Consider the following 19,616-nt stretch of genomic DNA (forward strand, 5'->3'; position numbering starts at 1 on the left):
GGCTAAGAGTATGTCTTAAGACTAATGGCTTTAGTGAAGATAAAAAGGATCTTTTATCCAATATAAGTTGTGAACAATGATAAAACAGACTTCAATAAGGGAAAATTAAAAGTAAGAGACCTCTGGTTCCCAATTTTGTATGTATTTTCTTTCAGGTTAAGTCGGGCTAAGGATGTACTTGGAAAATTACTCTAGTTTGCACTCCTGAACCTATCTGGTTTAAAGCTCTTAAGTTTATCATTGTATCCATTTACATTCTGACATTTCATTTTCTCCTTTTGTTCACTTATCATCCATTCCATCTTTTAGGACACAGAATCTTTACAAGGCAGATAATTCTAACACTAATATAGTGCTCCTTCATTTATCTTCACAGTGGGAAAAGGAAAGGAAAAATATTTCCAAGCACCCGTCACTTACCACAACATCGTACTCAATGCAGATATAAAGTCTTCAATAACTGGAACAACGGGAGTTTCTACTTTTGGTCAAGTGGATTTGCAAAGGTACTGATTTTCATTTAGGTGAGAGGATCAGAATTTGCTGGAAAATCTTTTAAAACTACCTATGAGTGACAAACTACTTGTGGACTATATTATCCCCAACTTTGTATTCTGTTGTTTCTTGCTCCTCTGAGAATCACTCTCAGGAACCTCAACTACTAAATGAGCGTACGTGGAATACTTCAGGTGGGTTATGGCTGAACAGACTTTAAATGCTAAGGGAACACAGAGGCAGGTACCAATGCCCTCATTTTCTAGATAGCTAAGAATCCCATATAAACCAATTCACTGTTCCTTGAATCAGCTAAGTAAGAAATGTTGGAGTAATTTAGTCTAAGACAAAAGAAAAGATTCTGTATCCACCATCAGAAACATACAAGCCTATACACAGAGTTCCCAAATTATAAATGACCTACTAATAAAGACCACTCTAACCTTTTCCCCATTCATAATTTATACCCCATGCTTCTTTCACACTCCACCACCATAGTTGTGACGAACTGTTTTAAATAAAAAACAACAACAACAACAAAAATCTCTAAGTTTCTAGGAAAACTGAAATCTAACATGGGGCAGGAAGAAGTTGCAATGCCCTGTAAAATGTTCAGGCTCCCCCACAAACATATTTACCTTTACTTGCTTGAAATGTTTGTTGCTTAAAAATCTACTAATTAAGTTAACAAAAGTTGTCTTTTTTCTCTGCTTACATAACAGGTGCTAATAAATATTATTTAAAATGTGAGTGAAATATTCATGATTCAAAAATTAAAAATAATATATAAAAGATACATATAAATATATACCAGCAAAAGTCTCATTCCCACCAATTTTCCATCTGTCCAGTTCCGAACATCTTCATTAGTCTCTTATCTTTCTAGAGTTTCTTTATGCAAATTAAAATATATTGTTGTTCCACCAAGCTATCCTAGATGAGGAGACTTGGGCTGAGCTGGCAGGGACTGGTGGGTGCTAGGCCAGAGGACCTGGTATGGCTGTCTCTCACTGGCTTTCTCAAAATGGCCATTGTTCTGAGAAGGCATAAATTTGTACATGTAACCTTGAAACATGAATTCCTGATTTCAGGCTCCATTATGGCGGGGACTCTAATATCCTCACCTGGCCTGTGTGCAGGGGAAGGCTCGGTCCCTCCACAGGAAGAGAAGGCCCAATCTACTGCTTCCTAAGAATGGGCTGGGCACAACCGGTTCTACTGTAACTGCCAAGTGGAGCAATACCTAACTAAAGAATATCAAAGCCCAGAGTGAGAACATTCCTCCCTTTCCAGTTTTCCTCCAATTTCTTCTTCTTTTTTTCTTTTTTATTGAGACAGAGTCTCACTTTGTTGTCAGGCTGAGTGCAGTGGCGTGATCTCAGCTCACTGTAACTTTGCCTTCCATGTTCAAGCAATTCTCCTGCCTCAGCCTCCCAAACAGCTGGGACTATGGGCGCGCGCCACCAGACCCAGCTAATTTTTGTATTTTTAGTAGAGATGGGGTTTCACCATGTTGGGCAGGATGGTCTAAATCTCTTGACCTCGTGATCCACCTGACTCAGCCTCCCAAAATGCTGGGATTATAGGTGTGAGCAACCGCGCCCGGCCCCTCCAACTTCTTATTATGGAGAAAGTCTATGTTTTAATGATGGATTTTTAAAATAGACTTTTTAAGAGCAGTTTTAGGTCTACAGAAAATTAAGCAGAGAGTTCCACATATTTTTCTTCTCTCCTCTGCCCCTGATTTCTGACAAAGAGCTCCTAAAACCCTTGTAAATAAAGATGCTAGGAGACTCTTGTTTCCGTATCTGATCTTTTTTGTTTTGTTCCATTTGGTCATTGACCCTGGTGTTGACACAGGGTCCTTTGTAATTTCTTGAGTGTTAAGAGCATGTGAGGCTGGACAAGGTGGCTCACACCTGTAATTCCAGCACTTTGGGAGGTCAAGGCAGGTGGATCACTGGAGGTCAGGAGTTCGAGACCAGCCTGACCAACATGGTGAAACCCCATCTCTACTAAAAATACAAAATCAGCTGGGTGTGGTGCTGCACACATGGGGCATATTCTACATAGAAAAAGAATCAACAATATTATACAGTCACATCATCTGTAAACAAAGACAGCTTTATTTTTCCCTTCCTAATCTGTATATCTTTTATTTCCTATTCTCATCTTATTGCATCAACTAGAACTTCCAGTATGACGTTGGACAGAGTGGTAAGTAGGGACATCCTTGCCCTGTTCCTAGTCTTAGGGGGAAGCATCAGTTTCTCACCATTAAAGATGATGTTAGCTGTAGGTTCTTTCAATAGATGCTGTTTACCAAATTGAGGATGTTTCCCTCTATTCCTAGTTTGCTCCAAGATTTTATGATGTATGGGGTTTGGATTTTGTCAAATGCTTTTTCTGTACCTACTGATATGATCATGTGATTTTTCTTCTTTAGCCTGTTGATGTGATGGATTAATTGGCTTCTAATAGTGACTAGCCCTGCATACCTGGGATAAATTCTACTTGGTTGTGGTGTTAATTATTTTTGCACATTGTTGGATACAATTTGATAGTATTTTGTTGAGGATTTTCTATCTATATTCATGGTCTGTAAAGTCGTCTTTTAAAAATGTAATAGGCTGAGAAATCTCAGAGCTGTCAGTCAGTTACACTTAAGTGGTAATTAATCAGATTATTGTTCTTCTGAAACCTAAAACTCTATCAATTGCAATGAGCCAGAGACATTACTGATCAGAGGGAAGACAAGGAACAATTAAGAAACAAGGTAGGCTTTAGCCTGTTGCAGTATCTCAAAAGCAAAAAGCTGTAATTTATACTACTTTCCTCAGTTTTTAAGTTTTAAATCAGAGGAGAAAAAAAGAAATCAGCCCAAGAAGAGGAGGGATATAAGATCTGAGTGGCTGAAATAAATTACTGTTCCCTTAAACTGGTTTTGTGAAATACAATAGCCTTGTCTGAATTTTAACTTAAAGGTAATGCAGTCTAAGCCCCAGGTTCCATAACTTGTATACTGTTTTATAAGTCAAAGATAGTGAGGCTCTGCGGTGGTCAATATTTTCTCTACCCAAGCCCAAGCCTGCTTCACCAACAACTCTTCACACCCCTATACTATCGTTATTTCTACTATGTTGAGTACAAAAAAAAAGAAAAAAGAAAAAAAAAAAGAGTATCTTATTTATAAGCTTTTTCTATCAGCAATCTCCAAATTGCCTTTCTTTCTTCTTTTTGTTAGGTAATCTAAACAGCTGAAAACCGAACTCCTTCTGCTGGAATAAATCTGACCTGGCACGTGGATAAGAAATAGGCCAAGGGAAGGCAGCTGGCTGTCCTGTGCCTAAAAGGGGAGAGGAGCTTTAACCTGCAGGCAAAGGGTGTTTGGAAGAGGAATTAGGAAGTCATAACATATCCTTTAGGAACAGCTCTGCTGCTGGAACCTGTGATGTCATCTGCTGTTGGCTTTACATGGCTAAACAGATGCAGAAAGATACCCTCCGAGGGTTCCCCAAAGTAACAGCAATTTAAAAACAGAATATAAAGTATGCTGAGTGGATTTTTACAAATGGTATTCTGTACTTAATGCTGACCAACGAAAGAGGACTGATTTATAATGTGGGAGTGTCAAGAGTTCTTCAGAGAAAGTGAATAGAAATACAGGAAAGGAAAGCTGTGCAGTCTCAAATGTGCTAACCTTGAAGAAAATTTCAAAAAGTTTACAAAAAGTGTAAGAGAAAAAATTAGTATATTCTGATAGCTATAGTTTCTGAAAAGAACTCCACTTGAAAATGAAATAGCTAGAAATATCTGAATAAATTTGTGGTTTTCCAGGAAGCTCAAGTTTTAAGAAGCCACTAACAAAAAAAAGAAAAAGGAGCAGATGAACTAAGTAGGGAATACGCAGAAGTGGTACAAACACAGCCCATGTGTGCCCTCTTCATTCTTCCACTGCTGTCTGTCTGGTCAGATCTTTCCAGGGCCCGCTCAACTCTCCTCCACAAAACCTTCCTTCTCCAATCCTGATTATACTGACCTCTCCCCCTTCCCAACTCTGTGTATTTGGCAATTACTTCCTTGCCTTCCCAGTTCAACTTTCAGTTAGGAGACTGCAAGGCCTATGTCACACACATCTTGGGGTCCCCAGAGTGCCTATAGTGCCTCCTAAAGAGCAGATGATAAATAAACATGTGATGATGGAATCAAAGAAGCCAACCAGTGCTTTTAGAAGAAAGGAAGCTAAAGCAGCTATAAAAAAAAAAACACAGATTTTGAGCTTGCACTGTAAATTATACTAATACCCAATCCAATTTAAATCAATTATGTAACAAGTAGAATGAACAGGCACAGTCACCTGAAATTGCAAAAATAGCACAGTACCTGCAGGAGACTTTCTATAGCATGAAAGCCTCGAATTAAATTCAGAGCTCCACATAAAAGACTAAGGATAAATCCTACAATCCCTGACAGAGTTGCTGGTTCCAGTCGCTGGTGAGCTGCAAAATAAAATAAATAGTTAGAAATGAACACCAATACCTCACAAATGAACTTAGGTAAAACAGAAATTCACTGCTCAACTTAAATGGGTCAAACAGATACTTCATAGAATTATTTAACAACATATATTCACAATTAAATACTGTTATAAAATGAAAAATGCTTGACAACATAAAAGCTTCATTTCCCTGAAAAATTAACTTTTCTCTTTTTTTTTTTTTTTTGAGACAGGGTCACGATCACAGCCCCTTACAAGCCTCAAACTCCAGGGCTCAAGTGACCCTCGTGCCTCAGATTCCCGACTCTCTACGATTACAGGCATGTGCCACTGTGCCTGGCTAATTTTTTCTTTCTTTTTTATTATTATACTTTAAGTTCTAGGTTACATGTGCACAACGTGCAGGTTTGTTACATATGTATACATGTGCCATGTTGGTGTGCTGCACCCATTAACTCGTCATTTACATTAGGTATATCTCCTAATGCTATCCCTCCCCCCACTCCCCTCCCCACAATAGGACCCGGTGTGTGATGTTCCCCTTCCTGTGTCCAAGTGATCTCATTGTTCAATTTCCACCTATGAGTGAGAACATGCGGTATTTGGTTTTCTGTTCTTGTGATAGTTTGCTGAGAATGATGGTTTCCAGCTGCATCCATGTCCCTACAAAGGACACAAACTCATCCTTTTTTATGACTGCATAGTATTCCATGGTGTATATGTGCCACATTTTCTTAATCCAGTCTGTCACTGATGGACATTTGGGTTGATTCCAAGTCTTTGCTACTGTGAATAGTGCCGCAATAAACATACGTGTGCATGTGTCTTTCTTTTTGTAGAGACAGGGCCTCACTATGTTGTCCAGGCTGGTCTTCAACTCCCAGCCTCAAGTGATCCTCTGGCCTTGGCCTCCCAAAGTGCTGGTATTACAGGCATGAGACATTGCATCTGGCCTTTCTCTACATTTTTAACAAAGACATGTAACTTGCATTTGGGATAGACAGTGCTAAGGAATGCTCACAACTGGCAGCAAATCATTTAGAAAAAACTTACTGCATAAATATGTCTACTATTTGCAAGTAGGTGCAAGTATTTGTAAAGGTGACTTTGCTTGGAAATTCATCGAATAATCCTACTTTTGCTGAAAATGCTTAGGAAACATTTTTAAGTACAAACATAGCTTACTTTTAAACAAAACTTTCCCTTATCTGGGTTCTAGGGTTATATCACTGGATATGTGTGAAAGCTCATATATAATCAGCAATCTGAACTCCAAAACAGAATAGTCTTATAGCTATAAAGTTCCTGGTCCTCTGAATAACACTGGAAGGTAAAAATGATAAAACACCAGCTGAAGAAGTGACCATTTTATTTTCACAAATACATTCCCTTATCTTCCAGGGCTTTAGCAGCATAAGAGTTATACAATAGCTTCCCTTCATCATCATCTTACGCTTAATAGAACAACAGGGTCTACATGAAAACACAAAACTAAATACATAATCATCTAGACCTCAAACAGGAGACAGAGGGAAAGAGAAGACAAAAGAATCACATTTAGAGTATTTTATTTAAATCACTGAAGTGTAAACGCCCTAACAATTAAGTTAATGAGGTGGAATATTAATATAAGGGCGGGCTTAAATCTCTGCAACTTATATTCAGCCATTACAGCAGAACATCTTCCCTAAACGGTTACAAAAACACAAGAATCCACATATCACAAAAAAGTATTTATTCCCCTAGTTCAGCAGAAAGTGCTTAAATAACATTTTCTTAAACTTCTTTGGTGCCCAAGCTGCCTGCTCTCAATTTCCTTGAGATTTTTACTATGACAATAGAAAATTAAATGTCTCTATTCAACATTGCTTCCAAGTGTTATATCAGTAAAGAAAAAAAAAAATTTCACAATTTAAAAATCTATCTAATTGGTCTATACATTAATTATGTTTTGCAGCCTCCCTCCCCACCCCTTTTCAGTAGTGAGTAAGGGAGAACTGGCCTGTACTAAAAAAGGAAATTCTTAATATAGGTCTCAAGAATAAAACCACCTGGCAAATGAATAGGTTACATAAATCACACCCCAAAGTATATAAAACAAGTTTACCTTACCAAAAACCTCAAATAATATTCTGTATTATAACTAAAAAAACCTTAGCTTTTTAAGTCAAGTAAGGTGTAGCCATTATTCAATGGAAAAATATTACCATTTTAGTGTATTGATGAATACCTATTTAAGAAATAAAAAATACATATATGTAAATTAAATATTTCTTAAATTTCTAACATTTGCCTCAGCCTCAGAACACTCTTTATAATGATAGTATATCACTTATAAATTATTTCAAAATGACCAAAAATATTTAAAGGCATAAAAGCCTTTAAAAAGCATAAGCCTCCTTTAACAAGAACACAGTACACCTTTGATGAAGGACAGGCTGGCGTTGTGCTAAATCACTGTGGGGAAGAAATTCTAGAGATTCCCCCACTTCCACCCCCACCCACTTCCCAGGTTCTGTGGCTTGTACCTTGAGAAGTTATCAAGAGAATACTTCATCTGCCCACAATATAAGAAGGTGACACTCCTTAAGAATAATTTCTCATTTTAACAAACTGAACTAGATATTAACCACATTTTAATGTATTAGCTATTTATGCTATTTTTTTTTACTTCAGTAAAACAGATTTTAGATCCACTATTATCCAAAAATGCTTAATTTGGCACTATTCTAGGTACTATAATATTTGGTGTACAGTATTTGTAACAGTAACAAATGAGAGCCAGTGTAGAAAAACAATAATTTTGCTGAATCCAAAGCAGTGTCACCTGGTCAGTTTTTGTTTTGTTTTGCTTTTGTTATTATTGCCTTCTGCTACAATGTCTTTTCTTTAGTCTTCTTGAACCCAAGGATGGCATGTTGATAACAAAATTCAATGTTTCTGAAAATGTACCAATGGTTTATGGAGGCTCTGCAAAAGTTCCTAAAGAAGTAAGAATAAATCCCTTGGAAACAAAGGGCTATTGGTTTCAGTAAATTAATATATTTATTCGGTAAATACTTTCTGGCCTGGTTCTGTGTAAGATGCTATGCTTTAGAAGATACAAAAATTGAATTACATGTTCCATCCTCAAGGCACTTCTAGTCTTTTATAAAAGAGATAAAACAGATAAGGATATGAAGGTAATAAGCATTCTAAGCTAAAAGAGGCAAGGAATGATGAAGTTGAAAGATAAAGGGGAGGGTGGTGACTAGAACCACGAAAGATCTTTGAAGATAGATAAAATGTAGTCAGGTACAAAGGAGAAGAAATGCATTCCATGCAGAGAAAAGAACGTGAATGTGAAGATGGAAATGGGAGAAACAAATAACAAAAGCATCAACTACTACTACTACTACTACCAACAGTGACTGCTCTCAACACTATATACTTGGTCTCACTTTATCCTTCCAACAACCCAAGGCAGTAGGCACTATAATTATCCTGCTCCCCTTCCCCAGAATAGGAAACGTTTAGGGACATTAAATAATTTGCTCAAGGGCACAAAGTAAGTACATGAACTGGATTTAGATGCTTCTGGAATTCATGTTCTCAGTCATTCTGCTATAGGGCATTGCTAGTGGTTTGGTTTGGTTCAAAGCGATATTTGTGAAAAGTGGGGAGAAATAAGGTCAGAAAGGGAGGTGGACACAAATTGATAGATAGTATACAATTCTAGGCTAAGAATTATGGAAAATTAGACAATGCGGAACCACTGAAGAACAAGAGTCTCATATGATGAAGGTTATACTTAAAGAATATTAATCTATTAATGGGTTGTAAAGAGATCAAAAGTAAGGGAGGGAGAAATAATATTTTTCTGAGTACCTTCTCACTAACCACACATTGTCCCATTTACCCTTCAGAACTGCATACTTCATTGATGAGGTAGAAATGACTAACTTCTCTGTGACTGAACTGGAATGACTAATTTTTCTGTGCCTAAACTTTCTCATCTGTAAAGTAAGATTAAATAAGTTTCTATAAGTCAGACAGCCAGAAGGACCATCTTCACAATTAGCACTTAGGTCTATCTGACTGCAGAGCCCATGCTCTTTCTACAATTCTACATTAGGAAGTTTGTGGGAGAGTCACTGCAAAAGACTGACTGAAATCAGGGCCTGAATCAGAATAGTCACAGTAGAAATGGGAATCTGAGTGCTTGGGAGTTCATTAAATAATAAAGCTAAAATTAAATAATAAAAAAAAAGAAATGGGGAAAAATAAAGAAATGAGATGTCATGGAGGTTAAAATTATTAGACTTGGCAACTAATTAGATGTGGCAAACAGAAGGGGAAAAAATTCAAAGAAATGTTGAGGTTTTACCTCTAGGTGATCGGAAAGATGAGGGTACTTAGCAACAGATCCACAGGAAGAAACTTAAGTTCGATAAAAAATGGGGACATTTTAAACATCATATTTGAGGTGATGGTGGGCCATGTTTAACAAGCAACTGAAGAATGGAATAGCAGTAGAGTTGGAAAAGCAGAAGAGGTGTGCAGCTGAAGGGAAAGGTTTAAATGAGGATCAAGGAAAGAAGCAGGCCAAGGGAAATCCTTGGTAAACACTGTCAGAAGGGATGGAAGAAGAGTCAGGCAAGGCAGATGCAGGAGAATCAAGAGAAACCTAGGAAGGAGAGACCATCAAGAAGAAACACATGGCTAACAGTGGCTATAGATAGGCCACAAAAATCTGACCTTAAGGTAAAAAGTATTAGACTTACTGACCAGGAGATGCTAGTTAATTCTCCTTTAAAAAAAAAAAAAATCAGAAAAGTGGTTGCGGGCTTTTTAGAGCTCACAAATAAGTGACAACATGCAATGTTTGTCTTTCTGTGCCTGGCTTATTTCACTTAAAGATCTCCAGTTCCCTCTATGCTGTTGCAAATGACTGGATCTCATCTTTTTTACGGCTGAATAGTACTCCACTGTATACATGAACCACATTTTCCTTACCAAATTCAGATTGCAAGAGATTGAACAACTGGTGATGTTAAGAGGTGGAAGCATTAAGTGAATACTACTGAAGTTAAAGGAGAGAAAAACAGGATGAAAGCTTAACAGAGATAACAGGATTGAGAAAATAATTCTTTTTTCTCCTACAATGTCAGAGGGAGGGAGGCAGACTTGAATACATACATAGGTGGAATGAAAGAATTTAGTGAAGATGAAATAGAAGAATCAAGAAAAAGGAAAAATAATTGATGAAGCCAAGTCCCAGAATAGTCCTATGAGGATTCAAAGAGACAGTACCTTTAGAAATCTCAAAGATGCCCAAAATGCCTAGGGAAACAGTCTGTGGAAGATAAGAGAGAAATTTCAGGTCAGTTCCATCTAAATGAGCCTAATTTATTACTGAAGTATGACCGAATGAGACTAACAGTCTGGCACAAAAACACACTATTCTTTTCATCAGTGAAGCCCTTCTTTATCATCACCATCTATAAAAATCATGCATATCCTTCAAGGCTCCAAGATCTGAAAGTGTCTTCCTTCTTACCTCTTTTGGAGCATGTATCACATTCTACTATGTGTTTTACTTATTGGATTGTATTTCCCTTTCCCATTCTGAGTACGGTTAATGTGTTTACTATATTTCTAAAAAGTGCCTCCACAAAATTTAGCATAATACTTTAGAGAAAAAAATGATAAATACCTGTTGGATTATGAGGGGTGGGGGTGTGTGTGTGTGTGTAAGAAAGAGAGATTAGTAAATCTATTTGGCTTGTGGGCACTAGCCAAAACAGAGCAGCATTTTCAGGCAACTGACAAATTATCTAGAAAATGATAAAAGAGATTAAAAATATACAAGTGTCAGAGAAACTGACAGAAGTGTTTCTATCAGTTTAAACCCTAAATTTAGGGTTTTATGAAGTTTTCTTTTTTAAAGCACAACATAAAAGTAAAAAGACTAACAACACTAAATATTGGTGAAGATGTGGAGTAATCAAAATGCTTATAAATTGCTTTTTGGGAATAAAATGGTACAACTACTTCAGAAAACTGGCAGTTTCTTAGAGTTAAACAGGCAACCTTTTGACCTATCAATTCCACTCCTAATATTTACTCAAGGGAAATGAAAATACATGTCAACAAAAGGATGAATGTTCATAGTAGCTTTATGTACAATAATAAAAACTGAAGTTTATGTCCATCAGCAAGAGAATAAACAAACAAATTGTGGTACATTCATACAATGGAATACTGCTCAGGAATAAAAAGGAACAAATTACTGAGACAGGCAACATGTATGTATAACATTTTGCTGTGCAAAAGAAGCTGAACACAATGGTCACATAATGTAGTCTTTTTTTATATAAAGTTCTAGAAAAAAATAAAGTTCCAGTGGAAAAAAATAAAAACAGTGGTTGTCTAGAGGATGGTGGAAATTGACTGAAAAGGGACACAAAGAAACTTTATGGGGGAGATGGAAATGTCCTATATTGTGATAAGGGCGTTTATTAATCATGTCTTTTTATTCTGTATTTTTGATGCTTTGACCTCTCGGGCCTTGCTAGCCCTGGAAGAACTGCCTCTCTCAGGGATAGCTAATTCCTAGGGATGGCAAACAACTCGCCTGAGTCCACCTTTCATATGCATTCCAATCAATCCAGACTCACGCTACCAACCAACTCTTCTACAAGGCTCTCATCACACCCAGGGCTATTTCCCTATCCCAATCATCCCAGGGCCAGGTATCAGACAATTAGAGATAGAACCTATGCCCCAGAGTCCATTGAAATTATTCAAACTAGCCAATCTTAAAACCTCCTTACCCTGCCTCACCCATTCCTTACCACCAAAGCCACAATAAAAGTTCTTGCCCACATTTTCCTCCTGACCCACATCGGTACATCCTTGTGTGCTCCCTTCTCTAGGGATCAGTGAGTATAACTATCTTTTTTATGATAGTCATCTCTTCCTCACCATACCTGAGTAATAATGAAACATATACTTTAAAACGGGGTGGACATAGCAAAGATTTGTGCATTTTAATATATGTAAATCTCCCTTAAGAAAAAAATGTAGAAATAAATTACTGAGTGGATGAGTGGGGAGTAGGTAGAAGTACAGATGAAAAAAGAATGGCAAAATGTTGATATAGTTGGTATAGTTGGGTACATGAGAGTTAATCATACCATTCTGTTTATTTATACTATTCTGTTTACTTTGAAATTTTCCATAATAAGCAGTTTTAAAAGAAGTAAAAGCAGAACACAGTACCCTTCATTTCACATTTTAAAACCATGAACATCTGTAGACTTCAGAACATGATAAGTATGGCAAGATAAAAACATTCATGCCAGACTGTGGGGAGAGGATCAAAAGACCGGAAAGAGAAAAAAGCTAAGAAATACAAAAAAGATATTGAGAGTAAGGTACTGTAACAGAGGGAGGAAAAGCCTGAAAAATGATGTTTATCAAGTAACTATTAACCAGATTCTAAAATAAACTGAATAGTTTTATTTAGAAGTTCCAAAACATAAACATATATTTTAACTTGGGGACTATAAAAAATATTATGTAGGCTTGGTCTGAATTAAAAGTATATTTAAAGTTATATTAAAAAAAGTTCTAGGCTGGGCGCGGTGGTGAACGCCTGCAATCCTAGCACTTTGGGAGGCCAAGGTTGGCAGATCATGAGGTCAGGAGTTAGAGACAAGATGTGGCCAACATGGTGAAACCCTGTCTCTACTAAAAATACAAAAATTAGCCAGGCATGGTGGCATGCTCCTGTAATCCCAGCTACTCGGGAGGCTGAGGCAGAAGAATTGCTTGAACCTGGGAGGTGGAGGTTGCAGCGGGCCGAGATTGCGCCACTGCACTCAAGCCTGCTGGGCGACAGAGCAAGACTCCCATCTCAAAAATAAAACTAAAGTTAAGTTCTACTTGTGAGTTGCTTTCAAAACTTTTTTTTTTGAGACAAGGTCTCACTCTGTCACCCAGGCTGGAGTATAGTGGCTTGATCAAGGCTCACTGCAGCCTCAACCTCTCAGGCTCAAGCAATCCTCCTGCCTCAGCCTTTCTAGTAGCTGGGACTACAGTCACGTGCCACCACGCCTAGCTAATCTTTTAATTTTTTGTAGAAACAGGGTCTTGCTTTGTTATCCAGGCTGGTCTCAAACTCTTAAGCTCAAGCCATCCTCCCACCCTGACCTCCTCAAGTGCTGGGATTACAGGCATGAACCGCTGCACCTGGCCCCTCTTCCTTAAAACAGTAACAAATACCAGACTCTCCCCATTTTCCAAGTGTCTAACGTTTGGTGATCCAGGATGTTACTGCGGGTCAGGGTGGGGACTTATGGAAGTCAGGTGATACATGGAGTTTCTAATAGAGTCCACATCCTGGTGAGTCAGGTTGGACCCCCACCCCTAATTTAGGTTACATTCCTGAATCCTTAGTGTATATTAATGAACAGATATCTTTTGCAATACTGACTCTCAGACCCATGGAGTTAGAGAAGGAAGAGCCAATGGAAGTTTTGGAGCTCCCCCAACCCAAATATCATCAAGGTAATTACAGCGATCAGTGCCACCATCCAAGGCTTAAAAGACATATAGGTAGCAATTCCTATTATATTCCCATTTAACTCTCCAGTATGTCTCCCAAATGGATGTGTCTTGGAGGATGACAGTAGACTATTGTAGGTTTCAACTGCATGTGCTTTCCCAAATGCAGTCTTCTTATAGAACAAAACAATTCATTCTCTGATCTGTAGGTACTCATTTGGTAACACATTTTTCTCTATCCTGATAAACAGAGAAAAATCAGAAGCATTGTACTTTTATCTGATAAAGATATCAGTATATTTACCATACTGTCACAAGGTTATGTCAACTCTGTGCCAGAGATTAGCAGACAGCACAGGTTGGCAAACTATGACCCACAGACTAAATTTAGCTCACCACCTATTTTTGTAAATAAAGTTTTATTGCCTCACAGCCTCACTCATTCTTTTATGTAACACCTATGGCTACTTTCATGTGTTATACCAGCAGAGGCCATATGACCAGCAAAACCTAGAGACTGAATGTTTTTGCTGCTAATATCAGGATCAGGAAAAATACACGGATATCTATTCTTGCCACTGCATTCTTTGAGGATATTTTTGTAAAGCACAGAATTCTACATTTGCAGTTATTTTCTTTTATCCTTTCAAAGTTATCATTAAGCTGTCTTCTGGCTTCCATTGTTTCTATCAGATCGTGCGTGCGTGTGTGTGTGTGTGTGTGTGTGCATGTGCGCGCGCGCGCGTTTCTGATGATCTTTGCTCATGTAGTGTAGTCTCTTAAGGTGCTTAATTATCTATGATTGTTCGCTAAACATTTTATTTTCAAAATCTTGTTGTAGACATAATTTGAAGCTTATGACACTATCTTCTTCCAAGGAAGATATTTGATTGCTTCTGCCAGGACCTTTGGAGAATTAGCACAGTGGAATCACCTCACTCCAATTTTAGAGAACAGTATGATTCAAAACTAAGCTCACCCATATTCCTAGGGTGCAAAAAATCTGAGGTCATAAACCAAAGCTGGAGAGATGCTCATAAGGTTCACCATCTTGGCAGACCCTGTTCTGTAATCTGTCAACTGCTCTCTCCAAAATGGGTAAAAGCACCAAAGGAAAAAGTAGCTCTGAACACTGAGCTCATCTCCCTGGGCCTCCATCCTCCTCTGTATCCCACTAATTCTTAGAAATCTTGTTGGATCTCCAGAGATATCAGGAAGATTATATAGGATTAAATTCTATATTAGATGAGACACATATATTCTATAGAATATATACATTTCATTGAGCTTTTCTACATGTACTCAGTGGGACTGGTGATCTGAATTACCTACTCCATCACTATTAGAACTGGAAGTCTTCAAAGTAATAATTGAATTTATTAGTGATTTTAAAAATTGAAATATAATCCATATTCAATAAAATTCATACTTTTAAAATACACAATTCAGGAGTTTTTCGTATACTCACAGAGTTGTACAACAATCGTAAATACCTAATTCCATATTTTCATCACCCCCAAAAGAAGCCTTGTACCTATTAGTAGTAGTCACTGCCTATTTCCCTCCATTCCTCTAGCTCCTGTCTCTCCGGATTTGCCTATTCTGGACATTTCATATAAAGAGAATGATTAATATGTGACCTTTGTATGATTGACTTCTTTCATTTAGCATAATGTTTTTAAGATTCATAGATGTTGTTTTATATATATCAGTACTTTATTCCCTTTTATGGCTGAATAATAATACACTATATGGATATATAACATTTTATTTATCCACTCATCAGTTGATGGACAGTTGGGTGTCCACACTTTTTGGCTTTGAATAATGCTGCTATTCATGAATTATTTTGCATAATGCTATATTCATACACACATTTTTGTGAGGACATATGTTTGCATTTCTCTGGGGTATAACTAAGAGTAGAATTGCTGGACTATACGGTAACTCTTTTTAACTTTTTGAGGAACTTCCAAACTGTTTTCCAAAGTGATTGCATAATTTTACAACCCCACTGGCAAAGTACAGGGGTTCCAATTTCTCTATATCCTCATCCACGCTTGTTACTGTCTATCTTTTTAATTTTAGCTATCCTAATAGGTATGAAGTGGCATCTCCTTGTAACTTTGCTTTGTATTTCCCTAATGACTATGATGTAACAATTTCATGTGTTAATTGTCCAGTTGTACAAATTCTTTACAAAAATGCCTAGTTCAATCCTTTCTCCTTTTTTTTTTTTTTGAGACGGAGTCTCGCTCTGTCGCCCAGGCTGGAGTGCAGTGGCCGGATCTCAGCTCACTGCAAGCTCCACTTCCTGGGTTTATGCCATTCTCCTGCCTCAGCCTCCCGAGTAGCTGGGACTACAGGCGCCCGTCACCACGCCCGGCTAATTTTTTGTATTTTTAGTAGAGATGGGATTTCACTATGTTAGCCAGGATGGTCTCGATCTCCTGACCTTGTGATCTGCCCATCTCGGCCTCCCAAAGTGCTGGGATTACAGGCTTGAGCCACCGTGCCTGGCCCCTTTCTCCATTTTTAAACTGGACTATGTCTTTTTATTGTTTAGTTGTAAGAGGTACTTACATATTTTAGATACTAGTTCCTCATCAGACATATGATTTACAAGTATTTTCTCCCATTCTGTGGGTTGCCTTTTCACTTTCTTAATAGTGTTATTTGAAGAACAACGTTTTCAATTTTGAATTGGGTGAAGTAGTACACACCTGTAATCCAGACTACTCTAGAGGCTGAGGTGGGAGGACTGTTTTGAGCCCACAAGCATGAGACCAGCCTGGGCAACATTGTAAGAACTTATCTCCAAAAAAGTTTTTAGTTTTGATGATGTCCACCTTGCCCATTTTTTTCTTTTGTTTTTTGAGACAAGGTCTGGCTGTTGCCCAGGCTGGACTGCATTGGTGCGATCTCAGCTCACTGCAACTTCCACCTCCTAGCCTCAAGCCGTCCTCCGACCTCAGCCTCCTAAGTAGCTGGGACTACAGGCGTGCACCACTATGCCTGGATAATTTTTGTATTTTTTGTAGAGACGAGGTTTCAACATGTTGCCCATGCTGGTCTTGAACTCATGGGCCCAAGTGATCTGCCCGTGTTGGCCTCCCAAAGTGCTGGGATTACAAGTGCGAGCCACTGTGCCTGGTGTATTTTTTCTTTTTTCATTGTGATTTTGGTGTCAAGTCTTAAAAACCTAATACAAGACTACAGAAAGATTTATATGTATGTTTTATCCTAAGAGTTGTATAGTTTTGTTGTTAATTTTAAGGATACATTTTAATTAATCTATATTTTTTTTTAGGTAGGGGTCCAACTTCATTCTTTTGCATGTGGCTACCTAATTGTCCTAGCACCATTTGTCTAAAAGACTATTATTTCACCATTGTCTTGGCATCACTGTCGAAAATTAAATAACCATAATGTGTTTACTTCTGTACTCTCAATTCTACTCCATTGATCTATGTATCTATCCTTAAACTAGAACCACAGTCATGACAATTGCAGGTTGGTAGTATGTTTGAAAGTGTGAGTCCTCCAACTTTGTACTTTTCCAAGATTTTCCAAGATTATTTTGGCTATGCTCCATCCTTTGCATTTCCATATGAATTCTAGGATCATCTTGTCAATTTCTACAAAAAAAAGCTGGGATTTTTATAGACAATGTGCTGAATCTATCAATTTGGGAAGTACAACCGTTTAAACAATACTGTTTTTCAATCCATGAACATGAGACTACTTGTCATTAATTTAGGTCTTGTTTAATTTCTTTCAATGTTTTATAGTTTTCAGTATATAGGATTTTCTTAATTTCATTTTCAGATTGTTCATTGCTAGTATATAGAATACCATTGTTTTTTATATTAATCTTGTATCCCACAACCTCACTGAACTCATTTATTAGTTCTCATAGTTTTTCAGTGGATTCCTTAGAATGTTCTATATGAAAGATTATGTCATATGTGAATAGAGTTATTTTATTTCTTCCTTTGCAATCTACATGCCTTTTCATTTATTGTCCTTGTCCAATGGCCAGCTGTGGCTTGAACTTCCAGTATAATGTTGAGTAGAAGTAGTGTAAGCAGACATCTTTGTCTTCTCCCTGGATCTTAGGAAAAAGCATCCTGTCTTTCACCATCAAGTATAATGTTAGTTGTGGGTTTTCCATAAGTGACCTTTATCAAGTTGAGGAAGTTCCCTTCTATTCTTTTTTTTTTTTTTTTTTTTTTGCCATGAAAGGCTGTTGAATTTTGTCAAATGCTTTCTCTGCATGTATTGAGATAATCACGTGTTTTTTTTTAATTTCTTATCAATATACTACATTAACTGATTTTTAGATGTAAAAGCAAACTTGCACACCTGGGATAAATCCCACTTGGTCAGGGTGTACAGTCATGCATCCTTAAACAATGGGGATACATTCAGAACAAAGTGTCATTATGTGATATTGCTGTGCAAACATCATAGAATGTACTTACACAAACCTAGATAGTACACCCTAATACATACCGAGGCTATATGGTAGAGCCTACTGCTCCTGGGTTACAAACCTGTGCAGCATGTTATTGTAGTGACTACTGTAGACTACTGTAATACAATGGTATTTGTGTATCTCAACATAGAAAAGGTGCAGTAAAAATATGCTATTATAATTTTTTGAAATCACCACCATATATTCAGTCTATCATTAACAAAATGTTGTTATGTAGCACATAACTATAATTTTTTCTTTTAGAGACAGGGTCTTGCTCTGTCACCCAGGCTGGAGTGCAGTGGTGTCATCATCACTCACTGTAGCCTCAAACTCCTGGGCTCAAGTGATTCTCTCACCTCAGCCTCCTGAGTTGCTGGGACTACACATGCATACCATCAGGCTAATTTTTAAAACTTTTTTGTAGAGATGGGGTCTGCCTATGTTATCCAGGCTGGTCTCAAACTCCTGGGCACAAGTGATCCTCCTGCCTCAGTCTCCCAAAGTGCTGGGATTATAGGCATGAACCACAGTGCCTGTTCTCATTTTTAAAATACATTGCTGGATGGGGTTTGCTTGTATTTTGTTGAGGACTTTTGTGTTTATATTCGTAAGATATGTTGGTCTGCATTTTACTTTCTTTGTGATGACTTTGCCTGGTTTTGGTATTAGGGTGATACTGGCGTCACAGAATACGGAAGTATTTTTTGTAGAGACAGTGTTGCACCACATTGCGCAGGCTGGTCTTGAACTCCTGAGCTCAAGCCATCTGCCTGCCTTGGCCTCCCAAAGTGGTGGGATTACAGGTGTGAGCCACAGCACCTGGCCCTTTACTATTTTTCTGGAACTATTTGTAAATAATTGTTTATTAACTTTTCATTAACTGTTTGGTAAAAATTACCAGTAAATGTATCTGGGTCTGGAGTCTTCTTTGTGGGTAGTTTTTATTACTAATTGAATATTTTTGCTTTTATAGATCTATTCAGATTATCTTCTTGCATCATTACCAGTAGTTTGTGTTTTTCTAGGAATTTGTCCATTTCATCAAAGTTATTGAATTTAATGGGATACACTTGTTTACAGTATTTCTTTACAATCCTTTTTATTTCTAGAAGGTCAGGAGAAATGCCCTCCTTTTCATTTCTGTTTTCTTTTAGACAGAGTCTCACTCTATTGCCCAGGGTGGAATGCAGTGGTGTGATCTCAGCTCACTGCAACCTCCACCTCCCAGGTTTTAAGCAATTCTCATGCCTCAGCCTCCTGAGCAGCTGGGATTATGGGCATGTGCCACCATACCCAGCTAATTTTTTGTATTTTTAGGAGAAATGGGGTTTTGCTATGTTGGCCAGACTGGTCTTGAACTCCTGGCCTCAAGTGATGCATCCACCTCAGCCTTCCAAAGCGTTGGGGTTGCAGGCGTGAGCCACTGTGCCTGCCCCCTTCATTTCTAATTTGAGTAATTATTTTCTGGGTCAATCTAGCTAAGGGTTTGCCAGTTTTTTCAAAGAACCAACTTTTGGTTTTGTTGATTTTTCTCTACTGTTTTCCTATCCTCTATTTCATTTGTTTCTAATCGTTATTTCCTTCCTTCTGTTT

At 37.8% G+C, this 19,616-nt stretch overlaps 1 protein-coding gene across 5 annotated transcripts in view; it reads right to left on the reverse strand.

The window, feature by feature from the left end:
• SEC22A (SEC22 homolog A, vesicle trafficking protein) overlaps positions 1–19,616 on the reverse strand; it is a 70,217-nt gene that overhangs the window by 20,532 nt on the left and 30,069 nt on the right. For all 5 annotated transcript variants that reach the window (XM_074033293.1, XM_045385520.2, XM_074033292.1 and 2 more), the window contains one exon: positions 4,879–4,994. In XM_074033293.1, the coding sequence (XP_073889394.1) occupies positions 4,879–4,994 (116 nt within the window). The remainder of the gene's footprint in view (positions 1–4,878; positions 4,995–19,616) is intronic.

The sequence above is a fragment of the Macaca fascicularis genome, chromosome 2 (genome assembly GCF_037993035.2).
Source record: "Macaca fascicularis isolate 582-1 chromosome 2, T2T-MFA8v1.1".
Lineage (NCBI taxonomy): Eukaryota > Metazoa > Chordata > Mammalia > Primates > Cercopithecidae > Macaca > Macaca fascicularis.